The sequence below is a fragment of the Oryctolagus cuniculus genome, chromosome 5 (assembly GCF_051225735.1).
Source record: "Oryctolagus cuniculus isolate XC-2025 breed Fujian yellow rabbit chromosome 5, ASM5122573v1, whole genome shotgun sequence".
Classification (NCBI taxonomy): Eukaryota; Metazoa; Chordata; class Mammalia; order Lagomorpha; family Leporidae; genus Oryctolagus; species Oryctolagus cuniculus.
In genome coordinates, this window is record NC_142871.1 from 167,414,684 (window position 1) to 167,437,423 (window position 22,740).

The following is a 22,740-nucleotide window of genomic DNA, read 5'->3' on the forward strand; positions in this document are numbered from 1 at the left end:
GACCTCCTCAGGGGATTCCTGACAGTTAAATCCTGTCCTGGCTTGGTGATGGGGGGGGCAGGTGGCAGCAGGTGGGGAATGCACTTGTTAACATAACACCAGTGGCAGCTTTGTGCATGCTGTTATGTAAAGGCGAGAATGTTCTTCCAAGCATCAGGGTCAGGCAGAGACTCTCCTCCTATTTCAGAACTTGACACCAAGATGTGCACACACAGAGCCTTCTCTTCTGGCCGCAGAGTGGGGAGTCAGTGCATGGTGGTGTTTGTGCAGAAAGTGAAAACGCCCATTCAAGGAAAGATTGTGTTGCTTTCCTTTCTCCAAAAACACTCTTGTATTTGTCACTTTACCCTAGCACACAGTAATCTTCATATCTAGTGGAAAACATACCCATTTTACAGAGAGAACGTAGTCTTTGAGTTTTCAAAGGGTTTCCTGGTCAGTTGGCCCAGCATCCTATCTACAGATGGACACAAGGCTTTGGGTGGTGATGACATGGCAGGAGCCAGCATTCCATGGGGTTGAAGGGGCTGCATTCTTCAGGACGTCCCAGGGCTTGAGCAGGGTACTGAGAGTGGTGAGTGGTTGCGGAGAGGAGCCGGGGCCTGAGCCTTTTGCCATCAAGTCTTGGTGTGTTGAGGCTCAGAGCAGGTTCCGAGACCCACACCTCCCTGGGCCTTCCTCACCTGCTCACTAGTGCTCAAGGGTCAGTTTAGGTGGTTTTGCTCAAGTTTAGAGACCATGGCTTAGGACTCCGATGATCAACTTCTCACCACACGATGTCAGAGACTCGTGAATTTGCCGGGTTTTTTGGTGATTGTTGCTCTGCTTTGCACAACTCGGAGACCACTTGAGACTGCGTCACTGACAATGCCCTGTAAGTGACTGCTGGCTTTCACCTTCCATTTGGACGGTCCGAGTGGACACACAGGTCCTGGCGAGCTGGCCCGCATGCAGTCCCTCTCTGGAATTTGCCGACGAGGGCCTGCGTGTCGGAGAGAGCACAGGGTGCTCAAGAACACGGTCCCTGAGTGCTGTGGACAGACAAAAGGCCACCAGCTTGGCCTGACAGCCCCTGCCTGCCGAGGTCATCCTTCGGCTCAGGTGGCCTCTGCTGAATCCGAGCCCCAGAGCATGACAAGCCTGTTGTCCCAGAGACTGGAGGCAGGGCTGCCGCCGGGTTTCAGATTACTGTGGGGTGGCTAGGAACGTGGTGATGGTTTCTTTAAATAAGCCATCTCACAGCAGCCTCATGCTCGTAAAACAAAGGATAAACAGAACCGACTTCCAATGGCAGCTCTGATCACTATTCCGGCGTGGACTTACCTGTGTGGTGTGTGACTTTCATGATCTGTGTCTTCACAGAAGCACATTTGTCAAGGGTGCCGTGACAGAGGATAGCGCTTCAGTTCGCAGGAGAAATAGTTTTCCTTTGAGTGTTATACTACTAAAATTTAACTTAATATTTTTAAACCAAAGATACTTGATTTTAGTTTGTATAGAAGTTTTTTTCTTTGGTGTAATCAGTGGATTATGTTACATACTAAGTGCATGTCTCAGATGTACCTATAAGGCATCTTTGCACCATGTGGCTTCTTTTTTAAAAGATTTTATTTATGTATTTGAAAGGCAGAGTTACAGAGAGGGAGAGAGAAAGAAAAAGGGAGAGACAGAGGGAGGTCTTCCATCAGCTGGTTCATTCCCCAAATGGCCACAATAGCTGGAGCTGGGCCGATCCAAAGCCAGGAGCCAGGAGCTTCCTCTGGGTCCCCCATGTGGGTGCAGGGGCCCAAGGATTTGGGCCATCTTCCATTGCTCTCCCAGGAAACTGGGAACTGTATTGGAAGTGGAGAAGCCAGGACACAAACTGGTGCCCATATGGGACACCAGCACTGCAGGTGGCAGCTTTACCTGCTACACTACAGCGTCGGCCCCAGTAGTGTGGCTTCTCAGATAAAGTCTTTCATGTGCAATTGTATCCACTCTGAGGCTGACACTCTACGGCCAGAACCTTGTCCTCTTGGGTCATAGGGATGAGAAGCCTTAGGATAAAAGGGGTCTTCCTCCCATTTCATTTCTTCTTTTCTGAACCACAAGAAAGGGAGCCATGAGTAACGGGTAGATAAGAATATTTAGGGTAGGAAACCACCTGAACACTAAGGCAGGGTATGGACACACATCCAAAACACTCACAAAACGTGTAGCACGTATTCCCTTAGGAAGATGCCATGTTCTACTCTCCCCCTTTCTCCCAGGTTACTAAGCCAGCTAAAGAGGGGAATGCTGTGACTTAGATTAATTCTCAGGCAGACAAACCTCTCTAATGAGCTACGCGCAGTGTAGGGAGCAAAGTGCAGATCTAGCTTTGAGTGGCAGATCCACAAAGAAGGCACTAGTCATATGACGATGGAGAAAAATTGGAACAACAAGAAGGCAAATCCATTTGGGGTGTAGGGTATTGCTGGAAGATGACATTTTCTTTCTAATAAGCAAAGATCAAAATCTTTAAAACATGACCAAATGTTAAGCAATCTATGGATTATGGGAAAAAAGGAATGTTGGAGCGATTGGTGTGGAGTTGAGCTGTAAGAGCTGATGGGTTTCTGAGAGAAATAGCCCTGAGTTCATTGTTCATAGATGTGAAGTAGACTAGTAGATGAGAAGATTGGTAGCGTCTCCTGATGGCCAAAGTAGGAGGAAATGTCAAGCAGCTATCAGTCCCTGGTTAAGAATGATGAATCCCGCTAACAGGATCAAGTCCACAGCAGTCAGTCATGGTCAGCTTGTTCTTACCAAGCTGAAGAAGTCACACTGTCTTCTCAGAAAAGGTTCATGGCCTGAGACAAGAAGTTGAACTTTTTAGATGTTTTAAAAGGTTCTCTACCAGAGCTGTTCATTTAGAAAGAAGAGACGAAGTGTTTCCAAGGAGATGAGGTGTCTAGAAACTATACTGAGATGTAGAAGCGGAGGATGAACCCCAGACCTTGCTAATTGTAAAGACTTCTGCACTGAAGGGTCATGCTCCTGCCTGGGGAACAGAGTGTTCCCTTATGAGCTGGAGTGCCCAGTGATGGGGCCAAGAATTAAGTGGTCTGGGTGTGCCTTGTGAGGAGTGAGAGTCCATCAGGAGTGGCCAGTGTGCTTCTGGACTGCCCGAGGTGCATGGAACAAATGGCTTCAGTCAGAGTAGACGTCAGGGTACTGAAGAAAGCGCCTGGGAAATGGAACTAAAAGATGGATGTATTTCAGCACAGAAATTTTTGAAATCCATTTAAGAGAACTTCAGAAAGTTCATGAACAATGCGTATTATTAAAAAAACTATTCATGGATTTCAAAATTTTTTAACACCAAAATATACTTACCTTTTAATTCCATTTTCCATAACAGTTTTAAGTACCTTCATATCCTTTAAAAGTTAATTAATTAATTAATTAATTAGTAAATTTGAGAAAGAGAGAGAGCATTCCTTTCTGCTAATTCACTCCCCAAATGCCTGCAATAGCCAGGGGTGGGCCAGGCCACAGCTGGGAGTCGGGAACACAGTTCTGGTCTCCCATGTGGGTGGTAGGATCCCAATTATTTGAACCATCACCATTGCTTCCCTGGGTGAGCAATCGCCGGAAGCTGGGATCAGGAGCCAGAGTTAGGAATCCAACCATGCACTGTGATGTGGGACACAGACATCCTAACCTCGAGGCTAATTGCCACCTCCATCATGCGTGTGTTCAGGATTGGATAATTGCTCTACTTTGTTAGCAGAGGAAATGGGAGAGCGAGGCCTGGTTCCTTTCCCGACAGCCACAATGAAGTCCACATTAAATGGCAAATCTGTGAAGTTAAACTCTGATTAGCCAAGATCACCTCCCTTGTATGTTCTGAAAAACTACCCACAAAACCATTGGTGGAGAAGCTAACAAAATATTACACTCAAAGGCAAATTTTTAAAAAGGAGCTTTTCATCCAGGAATATTGCTCATAAGCACACATTTTTCTTGTTTCTAACTGCAAATATGTTGTAGATTTGCTGTCACCTTTCCCAACTTCTACTTTGGAGCTGGTGTTCTTTGATTATTGGTTGAACTTAGTAAGAAAACTTACTTTATTAATTATTAAAATAAAATGTTATTATGAAAGTATGTTTCAATAAAAGGCTGAGATTAACACTATCAAAATTCTTACTTTTGAAATTTATTAAGATATTAGATCATCTGGAGGGGAAGTTACATATACTGTGTGAATGTGAGTTTTCTTAAATCAGTGTTGATGGGAGCAATATTTTAATGAAAACATGATGCATGTGAATGGCATGCTATTTCATTAAAATATATCCATATTATGTAAGAAGCTAAATTTAGTTATTTAATCACTTGAAAAAATATAGATTTGGAGATTTTGAGTTGAGGATTTTTCTTTTTTTTCGCAACTGAAGTCTCCATTTTATAGAATGTGGATTTTCATAGGAGACCTAATCCTCATTTGGTTAACTCTTTAAAATTTAAAAGAAAAACTGCGTTTGACTGTGGCATTTATTATCACAGCTTTGAGTAGGATGTTCACTGAATGTGGAATCATGCAACATACTGGATGCTTTCTATAGCTCTACCTGGAAACTGAACTGATTCTTAAATAACATGCTTCCCCACTAAGTGACGCTTGGGCATATGATTAATTTTGTAGGGTGAACGAAAAATGAGCAACAGCAAAGTGCAGGAACTTTTCATGTCCAGCTTTAACTGATGTATGTGTTTGTATAAATGTGCTCCTCCAATAATGAGTTCAGTTTGAAGAATATATTGCTGTATGACTGAATTAAATCAAAATGAAAATTTTTATAGTGATTGTTAAATCCCAAATTGAACTGATCTCATTAAACATGAAATTCAAGTATATTTAGACTATCGCCTACATGTTAACACATGAAAATAATGAGATATGACCAAAAGACTTGGAAAAAGTTACTTCAGTTTTTTTTTTTAGCAGTTTCTCCCTTCCCAGGTTTGACTGATTTTCTGTAATGTGATGAAGTAGTTGGGGACATGCGTCTGAAGCACGTTGTACGTGGGTTACTGGGGGCCGAGCAGACTGGTGTGGTCCCCTGCTGTCTTCCACAGGTCGTTCACTCCTGCGCTTGTGCTGTTTAGTTCAGGTGGTGACCTGGAGGTGCAAGTCAGCGTTCACAAAGCAGAAACGTGCGTTCTGCTCTTTGAGGAAGGTGCAGCTGAATGGAGGAAACGCAGAGGGGCGCGGTTTTCCAGGGAACTCCCAACCTGCAGCAGATTTTACTTCTGTTCCTGGAATCCCCATCACAGAACTTTCTGTGGTGATACCGCATGTCAGCCGTAGAGGCCTGCTGCCTCTTTATCACGGGCTCGCTCTTCCTCCCTCCCTCCCTCCCTCCCACCCTTCCTTCCTTCCTTCCTTCCTTCCTTCCTTCCTTCCTTCCTTCCTTCCTTCCTTCCTTCCTTCCTTCCTTCCTTCCTTCCTTCCTTCCTTCCTCTTTATTATTTGAAAGGCAGAGTAACAGAGAGGAGAGTTAGAGAGAGAGAGATCTTCCATCCACGGGTTCACTCCTCAAATGGCTGTAGTGACTGGGGCTGGGCCGGGCTGAAACAAGAGCCGGGAATTCCATCGAGGTCTCCCGGTTGAGTGGCAGGGACCCAAGCACTTGGGCCATTTTCTGCTGCCTTTCCAGATGTGGTAACAGGCACAAGAGCAGTCGGGGCTGGGATCAGCCCTCCAATCTGGGATGCTGGCATCACAATGGTGGCTTCGCCTGCTGCGCCACACCACCAGGCCCTGAGCTGTACTCTGTATTTTGCTGCTTGAAACCTAAGCGACAGCCTGGCACTATAATTATGGGGTTTCACCTCGACCTTCACTACAATGCAGGCACAGAAATGCACAGACACATTTTTGGAGAATTGACATTGCAGAAAATGCAGCACACATTTTTGTTTATTGTAAGAAAAGAAAGTGCTCAAAAGGGATGCATTTCAAGTTATTGCAGGTTATCTGTGCAAGAATCTCTGCAGGTAAAGCATGTTTAAATTCAACCACAGGACTGTCAGTGCATTTAAAATCAGGTGGAAAATCTCTGGTGTTGTTGCTCATGGCAGATCACAGTGATGCTGTATGTTTAGGACGAGGTGTCAATAACCAAGTTTTCTTCTGGGGATGAAAGCCGTTCAGGGACAAATGCAGCAGCAAAATATCACTAGATCAAAATAGCATTCTGGGGCCAGCACTGTGGCACAGTGGGCCAAGCCTCTGCTTGCAGCGCTGGCATCCCATATGGGTGCTGTCTTGTGTCCCTGTTTGCTCCTCTTCTGATCCAGTTCCCTGCTGATGGTCTGGGAAAGCAGCAGAAGATGGTCCAAGTCCTTGGGCCCCTGCACCTGAGTGGGAGACCCAGAAGAAACTCCTGGCTTCAGGCTTTGGATCTGCTCAGCTCTGGCCTTTGCAACCATTTGGGGAGTGAACCAGCAGATGAAAGACCTTTCTTTCTGTCTGTTACTCTAGTTTTCAAATAAAAAAAAAGCGACAACAACAACAACAAAACAAAACAGCACTTCTGGGGGCTGGATTTGTGGTAAGAGGATTAGACTGTGGCCTGCAACACTGGCATCCCCTATGAACACTGGGAAAGACATCTGTTTAGCTCTTGATTTGGTGTTGGGTTAGGTGATGTACAAAGAAGTTGAATCAGATATCTCAAAGGAAATGGCTACTGTTGGCTCTTGCTTTCTGGATAAATGAGGTTCATTATCCCAGGGAAGGAAAATGGTAGGGGTGGGCAACAATACCAGCTTTTTAGCCACTGCTCAATTCCCATTATAAAGTTGTTCATGATATATCTGTCTAGGCCGATGTGCTGAAGCGTGCTAAAGAAATTATGGCCAACGCAGAAATGTGAATCGTAAATCTTAAATGTATACATTTAGCAAATGAATGTTTATATACATGTTCTGATTTGCTTTAGGTATAAGACATTTGCTGGGAAGGTGGTCAAATAATAGATTACCCCCAAAACCACACTGAAGATACGGTTCCAGATATTAGTGGCGACACAGATATTTGAATTCCTGCAATGGTCTGAGAAGATTATAGCTTCTTCCTTGAGGCACAGGACAGCAAATTTCCCTACACAAAAGTGGAAATTTCCAGATACCACAGGAGTCTGGGGGCTGGGCATTAAGCCCTGATACGGAGGAGGATATAGTTAAGAGGGATGTGGTCATAGCCTATAAGAAAAAAGTCTATCCATACTTGGTAACTACTGCCAACATCAGTCCCTCCACCCCTTACTTATCAGTGGCTGAGTTCTTAGTTAATCACTCTGTCCTGAGCCTGACACTGAGTTAGACGCTGGAGATACGGAGGTGCTGCAGCAGCCCAGACGTGCCAGCAGTTCCCACACAGAGCCATACATGCTTGACCGCTGCGTGGCCAACGCAGGTAGAGGGAAGTGTGACTCCCTTGGTATGAGAATGTGCAAGGGCTGTTTCAAAAAGAACCCACACAGGGAGAAGTTCCTGAGCTGGAACTTGAGTGAGGAGTGGGAATTCCTACGTTTCCTCAAAGTGTGGTCCTTGGATCACTGGCGTGAGGATCGCTTCCATAGCTTGTGGGAAATCTTGGGCTCCAACCTAGGCCTACTGACCCTCCGGGGAAGAGCCGGATAAACTTCAAGACCCCTGTCTCAAGGTCTGAGGTGTTACTGGCAGGAACCACCCCCCCATCATCATTGCTTGCTCTGACTTGCAAAGCACTCTTTCCATTTCCTACTCATAATTAACTTGCAGGGATGGCATAAATACAATAAACGACTTTTACTGGAATATTAAAATTGGATGGCTAGCAGCCCGTTGTTGTGGCCAAGTGCCTTCACATTCCATGGGCAATACTCTGTCCAATAACGGGGAGTTTGCAGTCACTCACCTCTCAGACTGTGCTGCACTGGGCAGAGTCCTGGAGGCCCCTCCGTGCCAGCTAGTGGCCCTGTAGTCACTGGTCAGAAGAAGGTCCTCAGGTTGGGTAGACGGCTGGTTCAGGACATGGAAAGGGAATTCTGGGGATCTTGGGATATTCTCTGTTCATGAGGGTACTTCAAAAATTCCATGGGAAGTGGAATTAAAACATGTTTATTTGGGTGTAAACACTTTCTTGAAATCCCTGTATATGAGGGAGATGTACATAAAGGCCACGAAATTACATGTTATGAAAAAACTATGCATGGATTTCAATTTTTTTTTACCAGACTAAGACTATTTTAATCCTCTATTTCCATGGATTTTTTTTGAGGCAGCCTTGTACTTACCAGCATGGATGTATTTTTGTGTTTTGACAATTGGTATAGTACCAGCATACCAACTAAATATTGCCTTGATGTCCACATAAAACAAAAGACAGGCCGGCGCCGCGGCTCAATAGGCTAATCCTCCGCCTGCGGCGCCGGCACCCCGGGTTCTAGTCCCGGTCGGGGCGCCGGATTCTGTCCCGGTTGCCCCTCTTCCAGGCCAGCCCTCTGCTATGGCCTGGGAGTGCAGTGGAGGATGGCCCAAGTGCTTGGGCCCTGCACCCCATGGGAGACCAGGAGAAGCACCTGGCTCCTGCCTTTGGATCAGCACGGTGCGCCAGCTGCAGCGCGCTGGCCGCAGCGGCCATTGGAGGGTGAACCAATGGCAAAAGGAAGACCTTTCTCTCTGTCTCTCTCTCTCACTATCCACTCTGCCTGTCAAAAAAAAAAAAAAAAAAAAAAAAAGGAAAAAAAAGACAATGAGGCAGTCACATGAGGAGTTCAAAAAATTTTTCTGTTCTCCCTACATTGAAGGTTTCAGCATATCAGAAGAGTAAAATCACAGGCATTTGGATAGTGTCAGAGAATATGCATTATTAGAGTTTAAATTGTTGGTTTATTTTGTTGATAAATAGTGTGAATATTTATGAGCTATAATGTAATGTTTTGATATTGTGGAAAAATTCAATGAAACTAACTAACATAGCCATCACCTCACCAACATACCATGTTTTTGTGGTGAGAACGTTAAACACCTGCTCTTTCAGCGACTCTGAAATCCACAGTGCGCTATTATGAACTGCGATCACCTTGGGGAACAAGAGTTCACTGGCACTTCCTTCTCCAGCCTAACTGAAGCTTTGATTAACATCTCCCCTTTAAGCAACATCTGCCCTTCCCCACCCTTCCCTCTCCCTTCACTTTCTAAATTTGTGATTTGTAAGAACTGACCTAAATAGAATTACTTTTATTTCCTTCAAAATCAGTAATCACCAAGTTCCTGTAACTTGCACTCATCCTAAATGCATCCTTTGCATTTTGGGGTTCATCGGAATATATTCCTGATTCGCCAGGGCTTACCCTTGGGTGGTTTCCTTTGCACCCAAAAGCTGTTCTCTGAGGCCTGAGTCTGGGCACGCTGCAGACTTCAGAGAGAAAAGTTCCAGGCCTCTGGTACCCAGTTGGCCGTTCCCTCCTCTGAGGCCCTGCCAGGAATCTGGTCAGTGTCAGGTTCTGGACAATCTGAGAAGCTCATCGAGGTCCTTCACAGTGTTGGATTCCACCACCAGCTCCTCTCGGGGCTTCCAGACACCTGAGTGCTGCCTCAGCTCCTGCCTCTTCTCTTACTTCTCCCCTGTGAGCTTGCCCAAGCAAGCTCCTCAGAGGCCAGATTTAAATAGCCACAGACCATGCTAATTGTTTCGTGAATTTTCTGTATATCAATTCATTATGTACTAGAGTACTTAAAAATTTGGTGGAAGTAGAATTAAAAGATGGTTATTTTGGTGAAAAATATTTAAAATTTATGCATAGTTTTTTCCCATAATACACATTTCCATGAATTTTTGAATACCCCTCATAGGCACAGACTTCAATTTTTTTTGTTTGTTTGCACCATGGAGTGGGGTTTGGTACAACGGTTAAAACAATATTTGGGAAGCCTGCATTCCATATCAGAGTGCCTGGGCTTGAGTCCTGACTCCGCCTCTGATTCTAGCTTCTAATGAATACCCTGGGAAGCAGCCAATGATGGTTCAAGTATTTGGGTCCTTGCCATGCATGTACAAAACCTAGATTGAGCTCTAGGATCCTGGCTTTAGCCCGGACCAGCCCAGGCTGCTGTGGGCATTTCAGGAGCGAATCAGCAGATGGAATATCTCTCTCATGATGGTTCATGGACCCATTCACTGTAAGTGGAAGGGACCAGACACCTGATATTCAGGACTGATAAGCTTTTATCCACAGAATCTGAATTGCATACATCATATTCAGAAACATTCTTAAGGGCTTTGCAGTTTTCTTGTTGCTTTTTTCAAAATATATTTTTTTAAAAGAGATATATTTATTTTATTTGAAAGTCAGAGTTATACATACAGAAAAGGCACACATACACACACAGAGAAAGAGAGAGAGCAAGAGAGAGAGAGCGCGCGCTTTCATCTGCTGGTTCACTCCCCAAATGGCTGCAGAGGCAGGGACTGGGCCAGGTTGAAACCAGGAGCTCCACGTCTCCCACAAGGGTGGCAGGGATCCCAGCACCTGGGCCATTCTTTGCTGCTGTTCTCAGGCCATTAGCAGGGAGCTGGATTGGAAGTGGAACAGCTGGGACTCAAACCGACACCCCTATGGGATCTCAGCATTGCAGGTGGTAGCTTTACCCCCTGTACTACAACTGCAGCCCTAGAGATATCTTTTAAAAAAAATATTTGAGAGGCAGACAGAGAGATTCTATCTGCTGGTTCACTCTCCAAATGGCCAGAAGAGTCCCTTGAGTGCTGAAGCCAGGAATCAGGAACTAATCCAGGTCTCCTATATGGGTGACAGGAACCCAATTATTGAGTGGCCTCCTAGGTCTTCATTAGCAGGAAGCTGGAGTCAGGAGCCAGAGCTGAGTGTGGATCCCAGCACTCAGATGTGAGACATAGGCTCCCTGACCTGCCCCAGCGATAGCGTTGTGGAAGTGGGTCTAACTTAGAATGCCCTGGGGACCACAGAACCTCCCCTGCAGAAATGACCTAAGAGGAATCCAGAGAGGGCAGCACATAAAAAAGCTGATGCGCCCCACCATGCCTCTGGGCCTTGGCCTGGCTGCGCCCCATTTCCCCTGGCAACATGTGTGGGGGAAGATGCAGGACAACAAACCACTGGAGAGGAAACATTTTGCTCAGCTAGTCTAAGCTCTGATCTCTGAACATCCCTGCAGCCGTGGGACCACACAGCCTCTCACCTTAGGAAACGCCAAGCTGCGGCCAGCCTCTGTCGGCACCCGCCGCCGCCAGCAGCCAGTCTGCCGGGAGGGGCTGAACTGAACTTGTGCTCAGAGCAGGAGACAGGAGATGGAGTGATAAAAGTGAGCCCAAAATAAAAATTAAATAGCATGCCGAGAACACCACGTGCTAGCCATGCTCTTAAAACTGTCTGCGGTGAGAAGAAATCAAAGAGTTTTATTGGGTGATGAGAAAACACTGTAAACTTCATGTGAAAACATTCCAAGGTTTGGTCTTGCGTGGCATAAAAGAGGAATTTTACTAAGCAGGACTCGTTTTGATCAAATGGACATAAAGGAGCTGTGATTCCCTTTGAATGTGGTTGTTACACACACACACACACACACACACACACGTGTGCCCATGCTCTCGGTGGCTTAGTCGTCTCGTGGCACAACTTTCGACATGTTCAGGTGCTCTGCTGGGCAGCACTTGAGAAAGGCAGGGCGTGATCTATGGTTTGCAGCTTTAGCTTTGCAGAAAGTGCTACAGACAATTCTACACCTGCAAAGCAAGGTTTCCTCACCCCAGCCTGGGCTCCCCTCTCTTCTGCGCATGTCCATTTGGGGGAGGAATTAAACCACTTCCAGTGATCCCATTTTGACCCAGAATCAAGACAGAAGGTCGGGGTGGAGGACCAGAGGCAGGTGAGAACACTGGTTTTTCATACTTGCCCCCCTCCCTGGATGCTGCCTCGATCATGTTGGGGGGAGGTTTGTGGTCCCAGGGCAGTCTGCTTTGGACTTAGGCCCACATCCACACCTGACCCCTGGGCGGTGGGGAGGCAAGCAGGCAGTGGTTTGCTGGGTCATCTATCCCAGGTGGGATCAGAGATCCTTGCTGGTGGGTGGGAGAAGCAGGAGCTCCAGTGCTAGTCCCGTCACTCCCTGCTGCAGCTGCAGGGGCCTGGCTGGGGAGGAGGACTCAAGCGAGGCCAGAGGGCCCATGGCTGTCAGAGGTGGTGGCTCCCAGCCCAAGCAGGACGCTGTCCTCCTGGAGTGTGGGTGGGGCTGAAACTACCCAACAACTGTTTCATCAGATCCTTGGGGTGGGGTGGTGGACCAAGGCTCGGTGGTGTGCAGACATCGTTACCCCCACCCTCACCCCACAACCCCCGGCTGGAGGGTTGAGAACCAGTGTTAGATCAAAGGTGAGTTTGGGCAAGACAGTCCTTGGTGGGGAAGGTGGGGGCAGCAGGCAGGGCCAGCAGGACAGAGGTCATGTTGTTAGTGTGAGAACAGAAAAGTAGGGACTGGCGTGGTGGAACAGCAGGTAAAGTTGGCTGCCTGTGATGGCAGCATCCCATCTGGGCACTGGTTCGTGTCCCGGCTGCTCCACTTCCAATCCAGCTCCCTGCTAATGCACCTGGGAATGCAGTGGAGGATGGCTTATGGGAGACCTGGGAGCAGCTCCTGGCTTTGGCCTGGCCAAGTGCTAGCAGTTGAGGCCATCTGGGGAGTGAGCCAGTGGATGGAAGATCTCGCTCTCTGTGTTTCTCTCTCTCTCTCTCTGTAACTCTGACTTTCAAAATAAAGAAATCATTTTTTTTTTCTTTTTAAAAAGAAGAGAAGAGCAAGTCAGAGGGTTCAGCATTTTCTCGCTGGGGAGGGCAGGGAAGGTGGCAGCGGAAGAGAAGTCACAAAAACAGAATCAGTTGTGTCTTAGATCAGCTTATTCATCACATATATGATAGAAAAATAAAATCCATCTTATCAAATGACCCAAGGTGACTAAATATGAGAGATTTTAAAAAAGCCCATGGGAGGCTGGCACCGTGGCTCAATAGGCTAATCCTCCGCCTGTGGCGCCAGCACACCAGGTTCTAGTCCCGGTCGGGGCACTGGATTCTGTCCCGGTAGCTCCTCTTCCAGTCCAGCTCTCTGCTGTGGCCCGGGAGTGCAGGGGAGGATGGCCCAGGTCCTTGGGCCCTGTACCTGCATTGGAGACCAGGAAAAGCACCTGGCTCCTGGCCTCGGATCAGCGCGGTTCACCGGCCGCATCGGCCATTGGGGGGTGAACCAACGGAAGGAAGACCTTTCTTTCTGTCTCTCTCTCTCTCTGTCTAACTCTGCCTGTCAAAAAAAAAAAAAAAAAAATCTAGGTGCTCCAATGTGGGACTCAGACATTTTTCTGTTTTTGTTTTTTTTGAAGATTTTTATTTATTTATTTGAAAGGCAAAGTTATATATATAGAGAGACACAGAACGGGATCTTCCATCCATGGGTTCATTCCCCAAATGGCCTCAGTGACCAGCATTGGACCAGGTTGAAGCCAGGAGTCAGTAGCTTCATTTGGGACACCCATGGGGTGACAGGGCCCAAGCACTTGGGCCGTCTTCTGCTACTTTCCCAGGCACATAAGCAGGGAGCTGGATCAGAAGAGGAGCAGCTGGGACATGAACCGGTACCCACATGGGAAGCTGGCATCACAGGTGGTGGCTTAACTTGCTGCACCACAACCCGGCCCCTGGACATCTTAACAGTCTTAACTGCCTGGCTAAACACCTGCCCTAAACTTATCTTTTAATTCCATTTTTTCCATGGAAAGTCTTGAAGCACCCTTGTACTTAGGTGAAGATTCTTGATTTGTCCATTTTAGCCAATTCTTGTAAAATTGACAGAGGTTGGACAGAGCGTGGAGGAGAACAAAGGTCTGTAATGATGTGTGGCTGTGATCCACACCTGGCCCTTGGTGGTGGCAAGACGGGGGGGTGGGGGGTGCTGGCCATTCCATGCCCCATCTGTCACCTCTGCTGCCAGCCTCAGGGGCCTGCTCACAATCCCCAGGTCCCCACATACGACCCGAGCAGTCTTTGCTGTAACAAGGCAGTCATCAGGATAAGAAAACGTGAACGTGTATCTAGTAAGGTGATAATCCACCAAGAAGGCGGATTTCAGCAGTGCTGTGCTCTGCTCCATCCTGGCACACCTGCGCGTGGCGCTGCTCGATGCAAAGTGTAATGAAAGGAAAGGACAGCCATCCCTGTGCTCCCTGCGCCTCCCGAGCCAGCGCCCCTGCCTCCAGGCCCCTTCTTGCTGTGTGCCCTGAGAGTCCGCTGCGTGGATTCTGAAAGGAGCCCTGTCCCAGCCCCTCGGGAGCATGGAAAGGGTTTCCTTTCCCTGGCAGAGTGTTTGCTCAGGTGACCGTTCGGTTCTACCCCATGTCATCGGCAGCCCTGGGAGGACCCCCTTGCCGAGCTCTGAGATCAAGGCCAGCATTTTCCTTTCCTGGACTTGCTCGGGTCCTGCCCTGCCCCACAGACCACGGAGCAGGTGTGCTTAGTGAGGATGCCTTTCGTCGGCCGCAAACATCAGGGTGTTTCATACTTAATGCACAGAGAATGTCAAAGTATGCTGAGTGGGGTGTACACCAGAAGTGATTTCAGAAAGGGTCTTCTGTGCTCAAGCGAAGAACCACAGTTTTAATAGTTCTACCGCCAGTTCCTCTCACTGTACTCCATAAGGGCTTATATATATTTTTTCTGTCCCTTGTTAAGAGCCTAATCAAAATTTTAAAGTAATTACAAATTGTTGAAATTTTGCCTTTTCTATTTCCAGGAGCTGGGTTAAAATGACCCTAACATCTTCATCTTGGCGCCTCCATAAGGCATTGCTAGGGAAACATAATTAATCTAGTCTGTGTGCCATACACGGTGTCATGAACCCAATTTTCCGTAGCAGCAATCATTCCAACATGCAAGGGCGTGGCTATCACTGGACACTGGCTTAGCGAAGTGCAGACTGTGGGAGTGGGTAGCAGGGGTGTGTTTGAGGTCTCCAGCGGTCTCCAGGTGGTCACCTGCGGCCAGGTGACGGGTCCTGCTCACTGAGAGCGTTCTTCCTGAAAATGTTGCTTTCCTGCCTTGCACATGGCCCCAATTCAGCATTTTTAGAACCCTCATGGGCTTGTTTCGTGGGCAGGGGGAACGAAAGTGGAGAGAACAGTTCACGTTCCAGTGGGGGACAGACGAGTCGCCTGATGGTATAATAACACAGGACGTGATCACAGTACTGCTGAAGTCCAAAGGAATTAGCCACCACCTCAGCCCCAAAGCTCTTTGAAGGCTAAATTCATCTTAAAGTTGACTTTTTAAAAAATTGACTTTTATGGAATGGCAATGAAAGAGGGAGTGGGTAAAGCTGTCCAGTTGAGCCAACTTTCCGGTGTTATTCCATCACTTGCAGGAAGAGTAGAATTCCGAGGTAGCCCTGGGCCAGGTTTGCAGCACAGGGTGAGAGTAAATGATGCCCAGCCAGGCGGGTGCACACCCACTGTGATTGCCCACAGACTGCCATGCCCACCGGTTCAGGGCCGGATCCCACAGCAGTGAGCAGAGCCGCAGGCAAGACAAGAACGTGTACTACTTAAAATTGGTTACGCAGTCAAAATAGGCATCTGATCCCCTAAAAGTAGTATTTTATACAGGAGAAAAAGAATTGGCAAGACTTAAACTGATAGTTCTAATTGTGTACTTGCCTTTGGACCTGCTAATTAGAAGGACTCGTTTCCAAAACGTGGTTCAGAAAATCAGAATGCGGGAAATACTCTAAAGGAGCGGTCTCGAAGCTATTTTGATTCTGCACTGCTATCAGTAAAAGGTCGTTAAGCGTGCCTCAATGTAGGTATTTGTTTGTTTTTAATTTATTTATTTGAAATTCAGAGTTACAGACAGAGACAGAGAGGGACACACACACACACACAGACAGGGACAGAGAGAAAGTGAGAGAAATTCTATTCACTGGTTCACTCCCCAGATGGCTGCAATGGCTGGGGTTGGACCAAGCCAAAGCCAGGAGCCTGGAGCTTCATCTGGGTCTCCCACGTAGACCGAAGCACTTGGACCATCTTCCACTGCTTTCCCAGACCATTAGCAGGGAGATGAGTTGGAAGTGGAACAGCTGGGACATGAACTGGTATCCATAAGGGGTGCCAGTACTGTAGGCCATGGCTTTACCTGCTGTGCCACAATGCCAGCCCTGATGTATTTAGTTATAAAATGCATTGGTAACCAGCCCATAGGTATTTACCTTTACACATAGCATTCATTATATCATAGGTACTTACAAATTATGTGTCTAGCTTTGTTAATATATATTTTAGAGCATGTAAAACATACAGTTTTTAAACATGGTGCCTTGGCTCTGGGTGCTGTAGCAAAGCATGGTAAACTGTAGGGTGCCACAACAAACCTTTATTTCCCACAGTTCTGGAGGCTGGAAGCTGGGACCAGGGTGCTGGCAGGTCCAGTGTCTGGCCCAGGCCCGCTTCCTGGTTTGCAGATGGACATTTCCTTGTTATAGTCTCACATGGCAGAAAAAGAGAAAGAGCAGCCGGTGCTGTGGCGTAGTGGGTAAAGCCACTGCCTGTGATGCTGACATCCCCTATGGGCACTGGTTAGGATCCCAGATGCTCCTCTTCCAATCCAGCTCCCTACTAATGGCCTGGGAAAGCAGTGGAAGACGGCCCAAGTCTATGGACCTCTGAGCCCACATGAGAGACTTGGAAGAAGCTCCTGGCTCCTGGCTTTGGCCTGGCCTAGTCCAGGCTGTTGCAGCCATTCAGGGAGTGAATCAGTGTGTGGAAGACCTTTCTCTCTCTCTCTAAATCTGCCTTTCAAATAAATAAAAAATATTTTAATAATACAGAAAATGGAGAAAGAGAGTGAGTGACCTCTCCTGTCTGCTCTGCCAAGGCCACTGATCCCACCCATGAGGGCTCCACCCTGGTGACCTAATCACCTCCCAAAGGCCCTACTTCCTAAAACCGTCATCCTGGGGAGGGGGCACACACATTCACTCCATAGGAAATGGAATCAGTAGGAGTGAATTCTGACATTTCCCTCACACTCCCCACGGGGACACACCCCTATGCATAAGCCCCATGTAGGAGACCAGCCTGAAAAATGGTTTGGAGTGGAGAAAACTGAAACTGAGCTGTGTTTATTTGTTTATTTGAAAGAGTTGCAGATGCATACATACATACATGGTGGGGGGAGAGGGAGAGAGGAAGAGAGAGAGAGAGAGAGAGAGAGATGTCTTCCATCTGCTGGTTCACTCCCCAAATGGCTATAATGGGCAGGGCAGGGCCAGGATGAATTCTGGAGCCAGGAGCCTCCTTCGGGTCTCTGACATGGGTGCAGGGGCCCAAGGGCTTGGGCCATCCTCCACTGTCCTCCCAGGCCATAGCAGAGAACTGGATAGGAAGTGGAGCAGCTGGGACTTGAACTGGTGCCCACATGGGATGCCATCACTGCAGGTGGTGGCTTTACCTGCTACACCACAGTGCTGGCCCCTGATAAATTATTATAAAAGGAATTGTAAATAGTTACAAAGGAATCCATATGCATATATGTTAACTATCTGATGAATGAGTGAACTTGAGTGATGTGAGGTACTGTGACTTTGCAGAGGTGTGGTTTTCGTGCCTGGTGTGGTTTCCCTCCCTGTAATAGTGATGGGCGGAGTCACTGCAGGAACCCAGGCCTCACCGCTCTTCCCACTCTCTTGGGTAGAGGACCTGTTTCCCTTCGGAACAACAGACAAGGTGAACCCACAGCTCTGTGCTTCCTGCAGAAGCAGCTTCTTACGTGACTCAGAACTGCTGAGGTAAAAGGCTTCATGTCGACCTCCCCGAGGCTGCTGTCTGAGGACAGGAGAGCAGAAGCGCAGCTTGTGTTCCTGGAAGCGCTTCAGTTCAAAGTTCCTCTAGATGTCAGTATTACACAGGGAAATGAAAACACAGCAGCCTGGGGCATGAATAAAGTCCTTCTTACTATATTTAACTGGTAAAACATACGTGCTGCATAGTGGCCTAAGAAAGAGCTGCCTCATTCAGCATCTGGTTTCCTCTTTGGTTGGTCAGGGCAGGCCCTGCCTGAACAATGCCGGTCCTGCTGTGGGTTCACCTGGCACTCAGTGGCCGCAGAGCAGGTGCTGTCTGATGGGCACCCCAGGCAGTCTTGCAGCCACATTCTCAAGCTTACCTAATTTGATGAGCTGAGATTGACCGATAGACATCAGTTGTCATAAAGTCCACATATGCTTCTGGGTGTAATGCCACACGGAATAAATCCAGAAGCACAATACACATCAATCCAGTAGAAGTTTTTGCTTCAAAACAGCAGTGCTGAAAACCAAAGCTACGAAATTGTGTCTTAAACACGATTTGTTTAACTGTTTTATTCTACTAATTTGGAAATATACTTTCAAAATTGAACTTGAGTTATCTTTCTCTTTTGTTCTGTCCCTATTCCATGTTAATTCTATTGTTTTATTTTATTTTATTTTATTTTTTTGACAGGCAGAGTGGACAGTGAGAGAGAGAGAGACAGAGAGAAAGGTCTTCCTTTGCCGTTGGTTCACCCTCCAATGGCACCACGCTGATCCGATGGCAGGAGCCAGGTGCTTCTCCTGGTCTCCCATGGGGTGCAGGGCCCAAGCACTTGGGCCATCCTCCACTGCACTCCCGGGCCACAGCAGAGAGCTGGCCTGGAAGAGGGGCAACCGGGACAGAATCCGGCGCCCTGACCGGGACTAGAAGCCGGTGTGCCGGCGCCGCAAGGCGGAAGATTAGCCTAGTGAGCCGCGGCGCCGGCCAATTCTATTGTTTTTAAAAAAGATTTATTTATTTATTTGAAGAGCAGTGTGTGTGTGTGTGTGTGTGTGTGTGTGTGTGAGAGAGAGAGAGAGAGAGATATCTTCCTTTCTCTGGTTCACTACCCAAATGCCTGCTACAGCTAGGGCTGGGCCAAGCTGAAGTCAGGAGCCAGGAACTTCATCTGGGTCTCCCATATGGCTGGCAGGGGCCCAAACAGTTGGACCATCACCTGCACACTATCAGGGAGCTGGGTTGGAAGAAGAGCAGCTGGGACATGGGATGCCAGCATTAAAAGTAGTGGTTTAAATTGCTGTGCTACGATGCTGGCCCTAACTCTAATCTTTTGACCAATAAATGTTTATCTCTTCATTCTGCTAATCTGTTACTCATTTTATGGTTTTTCTCTCAATTTTTTTTTACCTCCTGTGGTAAGAAAAAATCAAACAAAGTAGTAGATCTCAATAAATATTAACAATGTAACATGTCCCTAATCATTCTTTTTTTCCGAGTCAGTACAACGTAGAAATTAAGAGCACTGTCTGAAATGCACATCCGAGTTAGAACGATGGCTCTACGATTTCCAGACTTGGCAGCACTGGGAAATCATCCAACTTCATTTGTAAAATGGGACCAATAGTATCTATCCCAAATGGTTGTTATAAGGAGCAACCGAGTTAACAATACAAAGTGTGTAGAAGAACTGCTGTCACATAGCCCATGTTCAGTATATGCGAGCCATCATCATTGCTATCATCATCGTCACCAACCACACCATCATCATCACTGCCATCATCACCATCACCATCACCATCATCATCATCACTGGGTTAAGCCCGTAGAAGTCGAGGTCTTTTTGTCCATTGGAAGCACACAATCTAGCAGAAAATGACCAGGAAGAAAAAGTTCTGCAACATGCTGCAGGAGACACGAGGAGTAGGGGCACACGCTGAGCTGTGTGCAAGCTTAGAGGATGGAGCAACTGGTTTTGCTTCCCAAGCTGAAGGCCACTTTCCCTGCAGTGGAAAAGCAGGCACGGCCGTCTGCACGTTCCCTGGAGAGAGACCCTCTGAGGCTCTGATCCAGCCTTGGTTTCCACAGAGTTGCTAAGCCCCTGGGTTGCAGGTCCTCATCTGAAAAATGGAGAAATTCTGGGAGTGGAAACCGCGCTTTGAGTCTGTGCGCCACCCTCACAGGGCGTTTGGGGTTGCGAGTCACCCTACGGCAAGTTGTGTTCCGTGTCAAAGTGAGGAAGGAGCCTGAATCATTGGGCATCCACACAATTTCATTCATTTATAAGGCATAACTTTAGAATTTGCGATGATTTGGGTGGATTGGGCTAATGTTTACCTTTTATATGGTATTTTAAAAGGGTTTGCTAAACTAACTCCGAGAATGCAGGATTATAAGAGGAATGTTTATCTACTCAGGAAAAGAGCCAACTGTTCTAAGCAATGTGAAAGTTCCACTTACAAAACTTGCTTTCATCTCTGACTTTCTGGTTTACAAAGCCTGTTCACGTATATCCTCTCATTTTTATTTGATTTATATGTGAGCCACATCAAGATAACTTAAACAGAGGTCAAGGGTGACATACACATGATCAATATCCTTTAATCTATTCACGAAGATGAGCTGCCTTCTACAAACAATGACAGAGTTTTACAGAATTTCTTTGAAAATAGTGAGTCCGTTTGCTTTCGGATCCCATTGTCTGCCTAGGAGCGCTGTAGTTCCTACTGCTCTGTCCTCTGCAGTACTGTTAGTTTTTGTGCTTTTCCCCCTTTGTTTGAAACCATATAATAGTTCTCAGCCTGGAGTAATTCTTTCCCAGGGCACATTTGGCAATTTCTGGTGATTTTTAAATTCGTATGATATTTGATTGACCAATTTTCAAATTGGAGGAACAGGTTTTGAGATCTGTTGTATAGCAGGGTAAACAGGGTCAACATTAATATAGAATAACTGAGAGTAAACTTCAAATGTACGGAGCCGCCTATGTTATTGCAAGTGAGAGAGAAGGTACGACTGGTATGTGTGACAGTGGCCAAGGGTCCTGCTCTCCATCCTATGATGCTCACGGTGTCAGTTGTGCCGAGGTTGAGAACCCTGATGTGTGAGTAACCTCAGTCCCTTGTGCCTCCACAGGCTAAGGAGGAGGCGTGGTCAGACCGTGATCTGGGGGAGAGGCCACCTGCCAGCTGTGAGAGACCAGCAGCCCTCCCAGGTAACATCTCGGGAAGACTAGAGAACCGTGGACAGGAGAGCTCTGCACAGAGGCCTTCCTGTTCAGAGAAACTCACAGGGCCCTAGAGCCTTGTAGGGGGAGTGCGGTTTTCTGAATACCTCTATTTGAATGGCTTTGGGTCTTACCAGCTACAAACAAGAAAATCTCTTGAAACTCAATTGCCAGTCAGTTGGTCCTATTTCCTTCTACTTTGCTTTTCAAAGCTTCTGTCTGCCGATAGAAGGAAACCTGAATAAAAATACCGTTATAGGAAGCCTGGCGTATATCTGGTCATATCAAATCCCCATTAAAATGTTTTGTGTCCTATGGTGGCTTCTAGAAAGATCTACCCAGAAGAAGCAGCTTTCTTCTGAAAAAGAAGAGGTTCATAAACTCAACGTAGAAAACACCCAGAAGACCAACACCTCTCTCACGCAGAGAAGTTTTACCATGTACCACTCAGAAAGCACAGATGGTGGAGAAGACTTCGCTCCACGGACTCACACAGGGACAAGAGCGAATATGGATGAAAAAGACTCTTCCGGCAGCCTGAACGGACAGGAGAATAGTGGAGCTGGAGACCACATGCAAGTTGCCATGGATCAAAATGGATGTCCAGTGTTCAAAGGAGAGAAAACTGGATTTCAGGAAGACACTGGTGAAAGAGAAGCAGAGGAGACAGGAGAATCAACAACTGCACATGAAACAGTGCCAGACCAGTGCTTTAGCAAAGAGCAAAACGCTGATAAAACTAACGGGGATCAATCCCGCGGAAGGTAGGGTCCCAGCAGTGCCCGCCCAGGGCTGACGCCTTTGCAGATAGTTTTGCATCTCCCCATAAATGGAGGGAATACTCTTTTTTTTTTTTTTTTTTTGACAGGCAGAGTGGACAGTGAGAGAGAGAGACAGAGAGAAAGGTCTTCCTTTGCCGTTGGTTCACCCTCCAATGGCCGCTGCGGCCGGCGCACCACGCTAATCTGAAGCCAGGAGCCAGGTGCTTCTGGTCTCCCATGCAGGTGCAGGGCCCAAGCACTTGGGCCATCCTCCACTGCACTCCCGGGCCACAGCAGAGAGCTGGACTGGAAGAGGGGCAACCGGGACAGAATCTGGTGCCCCGTCCAGGACTAGAACCCGGGGTGCCGGCTCTGCAGGCGGAGGATTAGCCTAGTGAGCCGCGACGCCGGCGGGAGTACTCTTAAAGCAAAGCTTCAGAACCCAGTCTCTCAGCTTATGTGGATTTTTCAGTGACATTTTCTCCCTATTATTTTTTTTCTGTGTCGCTGTGATATTTTTAGTCATTTTATTGTTTTTTCTAAGTCTTCTCCTGGCTGGTAGACAAAGGCAGCAATGGTTAGTGTTCACAGGAATCAGCGTTTTCAGGACTCGGTAGGGGTGGGTGTTGCGATGCCCACAGCCTGTATCGGAGTGCCTCAGGTGCAGTCTGCCTCTGCCCTGGTCCAGCTGTTTGTTAATGTGCACCTGGGAGGCAACAGATGATGTAGCTTGGTCCCTGTTATCCATGTGGGAGAACTGCATGGAGTTCCTGGGCCCCGACTCTTGGCTTTGGCTAGGCCCACCCAGCTGTAGCAGGCGTTTAGGGGTGAGCCGGCAGATTGAAGAGATCTGTATCTGTCACCTG

The 22,740-nt window shown here is 47.4% G+C and overlaps 1 protein-coding gene across 10 annotated transcripts in view; it reads left to right on the top strand.

Moving 5' to 3' along the window:
* Positions 1–22,740, top strand: part of MYLK4 (myosin light chain kinase family member 4) — a 114,774-nt gene that overhangs the window by 64,035 nt on the left and 27,999 nt on the right. For 5 of the 10 annotated variants that reach the window (XM_017350515.4, XM_008274290.5, XM_008274288.5 and 2 more), the window contains 2 exons: positions 21,023–21,101; positions 21,442–21,877. In XM_017350515.4, coding sequence (XP_017206004.1) covers positions 21,023–21,101; positions 21,442–21,877 — 515 coding nt within the window. The remainder of the gene's footprint in view (positions 1–21,022; positions 21,102–21,441; positions 21,878–22,740) is intronic. The other 5 variants (XM_051855898.3, XM_070074491.2, XM_070074490.2 and 2 more) reach the window with 1 other exon arrangement.